The 4,065-nt window shown below is 38.6% G+C and overlaps 1 protein-coding gene across 1 annotated transcript; it reads left to right on the plus strand.

Moving 5' to 3' along the window:
* Positions 1–305: 305 nt before the first annotated feature.
* LOC110895383 (putative uncharacterized protein DDB_G0270496) lies at positions 306–1,180 on the plus strand. Its single transcript, XM_022142699.1, has 2 exons — positions 306–441; positions 498–1,180. The coding sequence occupies exons 1-2, from the start codon at positions 306–308 to the stop codon at positions 1,178–1,180; spliced, it is 819 nt and encodes a 272-aa protein (XP_021998391.1).
* Positions 1,181–4,065: the final 2,885 nt, after the last annotated feature.

Raw genomic sequence — 4,065 nt, forward strand, 5'->3', positions numbered from 1 at the left:
CTTCATCAATCGAAATGAAGGCGATGAAGTTGGAAATGGAAGCCATGAAGGCAGACAAAGTGATGAAAGATAAACAACTTCATATGCTATACTCTGTCATGGAGAGTCATTTCAAGATAGATGTCCATGTCGTATTCAATGAAATAGAAGTGAAAGGAGCTAAAGAAAGAAGAATGTAACGTGAAAGACGTCTACCTGAAGAAGCCACCCAAAAGAACAAAGGTGTGATTGATGATACTCAAGAAGCTGGTGGATCGTCAAGTCAACCTGAAATTGGTGGTTCATCAAACCAAGAAGATATAGAAATGGTTGATGCTGAAAATGTTCAGGAACATGTGGATCAAGACTTCATGATGGTTGGAGAGTCTTCTGAACCTTTAGATGCTGAAAATGTTTTTAGAAAAGTGGCTGTTATTCAAAGAAAGAAAAAGGCTAGAGAATGTTGTTACTAGAGTGGAAGACAGATCAGTTCGTACTTGTTGGTGATGCCTATCCAGTGCCTTACAATGTTCAAGAAGTTGCTCGTGAAATGAAAGTTAAAGAAAGGCGAAGACAGACAAAGAAAGCTCGTGGAGAAATTGTTGATGATGACTCCGATGTAGAGCTATTTGGAGATGATGAAGAAGAAAATGAAGATGATAATGATGAAAAGGATGACAAGCCTGATGATCATGATGATAAAGATGATAAGGGAGATGATGATAACGATCAGGGTGCTTCCGGGTTATTGATCAGAGATCCAGTTGTTCAAGAAAGAATCAATGAATTGATGAATGATGAGATCAATGAACAAGAGGATGATTTACAAAATGAAGCTTCATCATCAGGAAAGCAACATGTTGATCAGGTATTCCTCTCAAACCCAACTGTCATTTATTTGAATGTTCAACAAGAAGGTGAGGTTGAGGTTAGAAGAACTAGAGCTGAAATACTAGAAGAGTTGGGGTTAGAAGAAGGAAAGTTTAAGTTTGATATTGAGGACGAGATTCCTCAGTCACCAGCAAAAGACTTCGAGCCCAGATATGCATATGAAGCAGATCACTATGATGATGTAATTGTTGAAGATGCTTCAGATTCTTTCGAAGATGAAATTGATTTTCACTATGCTGTGGTTGATGAAACGTTTCCTTCATTTGCTGAGATGTTCAAAGACAGAAATGAAGATGAAATTAAAAGATAAATTGTTGAAAAGATCTCCACAGAAGGTGTTCCTTAAACTATTCCGAGAGAAATTCTTGCAGAAGAAAGAAAGAAATGGTTCAAAAATATGCCTAAAGAAAGAAAAACTCTCAGAGCTCTCCAGTACTTCACTCACAACAAAAATCTATCATGGGGAGATATTCTAGCGTGGGGATACCTTGAAGATCTCAAAGTGTATGCCATCAGGAGAGAAGAAGGAGTTCAATACTTCGAGTTCTTATCTGATATTAGTTCTCTACCATGGTGGGATGTGGATGAGTTGGTAAAGACAAAGAACATCAAGCAGTTCTACTATGGTCCTGAAGTTCGTCAACATGATCAAGATCTGTGGAACTACATTAAATGGCTAGCAAAGAATGGATATCCTGATTGGAAGCCACAGTATCCAAAGCAGATTGTCACATACTTGGAAAATGGAAAGAAAGCCATAACTCTGGATGTAAAGCCGCCTAAGTGTTTGAAGAACACGCCTCTCAGAGCCATCGAACAAGATTTTCATGATCTGTTTCAAGGTTGGTTATACAATGAAACAACAGCTGAGGCAGTCATCTCTCTTTATGACAAGTCCACTGGAAAATCTCAAAGAATCAGCATTTTGGATCCAATGTGGCTTGTTAACTGCTCAAAGAAAGACATTGATTGCTTATTTCTTAACAAGATTGTTTATGAAAAGAGAGACAAAACTCAAGCAATGCAGTATCAAACGATTGTAGATGTTTGCTTTGCTCAAGATATCAATTCTGGTAGATATTGGAAGACTAAATGGAGAAACATTGAAATTGATGAGTTCTTGAAAAGATACAAGCGAAGTCAAAGGTCTAAAGAGATAGCAAAGAGAGCTGCTGAGTTGGGAAGGAGAAATTTGGGGTATGTACCACCAACAGATCAGACGCCAATTGAATCTGAAGAATACAAGATTCCTAAATGGGATCGAAAGCGTGATGGTGACCCAGAGTACAGAAAATGGTGGATGACTGAAGGAAGACACAAAAGACGAAGAATGTTAGAAGAAAGAGAGTGTTGATGCACTACGTCTGTCGACTACATCTTATATCGAGTCTAGAGTTGTATAGATTAGATATGGCACGAAATTCTAGAAACATGAGATTATCTAGGTCCGCTTATGTGTCATGGTCATAGGTCCACTTATGTGTCATAGTCTTAGGTTCGCTCATTTGTCAAATTAATAGGTCCGCTTATTTGAACATGGTAGGTTCGCTTATACGTACCTGTCCGTATAAGCGAACCCAAGACACCTATAAATAGGTGGTCATTCAAGCGAACCTAAGTAAGTAAGTTGTAGGTGTTTTCTTCCGGTGAGCCACGAAGTGCTGCTGAAGTGCTGTCAGAGTCTGTAAACGCATTTGTGATCAATACAACAACAAATTTAAGTGAATCTGGCTGAAATCGCACCAAATCATTAGTTTCCGCCTCTTGATTTGGATAGGAATTCTTCTGATCGACTCAATCAGGGTCGAACCCGATCCTACAAGTGGTATCAGAGCTCAGGAGGAGGAGTTCTTGCCATTTCAGCTGCATTTCATCTGTTTTTCTACACTCTCTTCAAATTTTTAAAATTTTTCACGGTAAAACCAGCTAAATTTCACACATTGCACTCGGAATCATGTATTAGTAAACCCTTGAAAGTTTCAGATTTAAAATCGACCTAGAAAGTAGGATTTTTGGGGTTTTGCTTATTCGTGCGCATTCAAAAAGTGACATCAGCAGATAGGTTCGCTTGAAGGAACATGGTAGTTTCGCTTTTGTGGACGAAAATGTTAGTAGTTTCGCTTCAAGTGACAGTGTAGTTTCGCTCCAAGGGACAGTTAGTTTCTCTTCAGTGACACTTATCTGTAGTTCCGCTCAAGAGATCCGCTTGAACAGACATCAAGAGGTCCGCTTGAACAGACATCAAGTAGATCCGATTGAACAGACAATTTGTAGATCCGCTTGAACAGACAATTTGGAGTTCCGCTTATTTGGACAATTTCTGAGGTTCCGCTTCAAAAGTGCTTGATAGTTTCGCTCTTTTAGACACATATAGTTCCGCTCATAGTGACACTTGAAGGTTCCGCTTATCTGAACAAAGCATAGTTTCGCTCTTGTGACCGTCTAGACTAGTTTCGCTTTTCTGGACAGTTAGTGTTTCGCTTGAGAGAACAATTTGCCTAAGCTTGGAAATTTGTGAACTTGTGAACATTGAACAATGGACACTGAATTCTATAACGCCTTTGCTAGCCCGATCTCTATTACTCAGGATGCTTTGATTGATAATGAAACTGGAACGTCTCAGAAGCCGCCTAAACTCATGGATATTGATGATTATAACGTGTGGTCTGAACGATTTGGAAACTGGGTCGAGGCTTATCATCTAGATGCGTGGGAACACACTGAAGAACCATATGTTAGACCCGTTACAAATGGTGTGCAGCAAACAATTCGAGAAATGAGTACTGAAGATAAAAAGAAATATCGAGATGAAAAATTGATGGTGAGTCTGCTTCAGCAAGCGATAAAAGAAGATATCTTGATACTGCTTCAACATGATGGAACTGCTTACTCAATCTGGATAGAATTAGAAGCAAAATTCGTTGGAAGTGATGATATGCTCAAAAATAAAATGTCTCTCATAAAGAAAGAATTTGACTTATTCCGTGGTTTGAAATCTGAAAACACCAAGCAAATAATTGATAGATATTGTAACTTGGTGAGAAACATGTCAAAACTTGGAATTAAGAAAGATACTGATGAATTGATTGAAAAACTTGCAGATGCGCTACCACATGAAACATGGGGAACGTTTCTGATGATGCTAAGATCCAACAGAAAAGATTACAAAAATATGACATTGGGAGATTTTATCAA

The sequence above is a fragment of the Helianthus annuus genome, chromosome 2, assembly GCF_002127325.2.
Source record: "Helianthus annuus cultivar XRQ/B chromosome 2, HanXRQr2.0-SUNRISE, whole genome shotgun sequence".
In the NCBI taxonomy this organism is placed as follows: domain Eukaryota; kingdom Viridiplantae; phylum Streptophyta; class Magnoliopsida; order Asterales; family Asteraceae; genus Helianthus; species Helianthus annuus.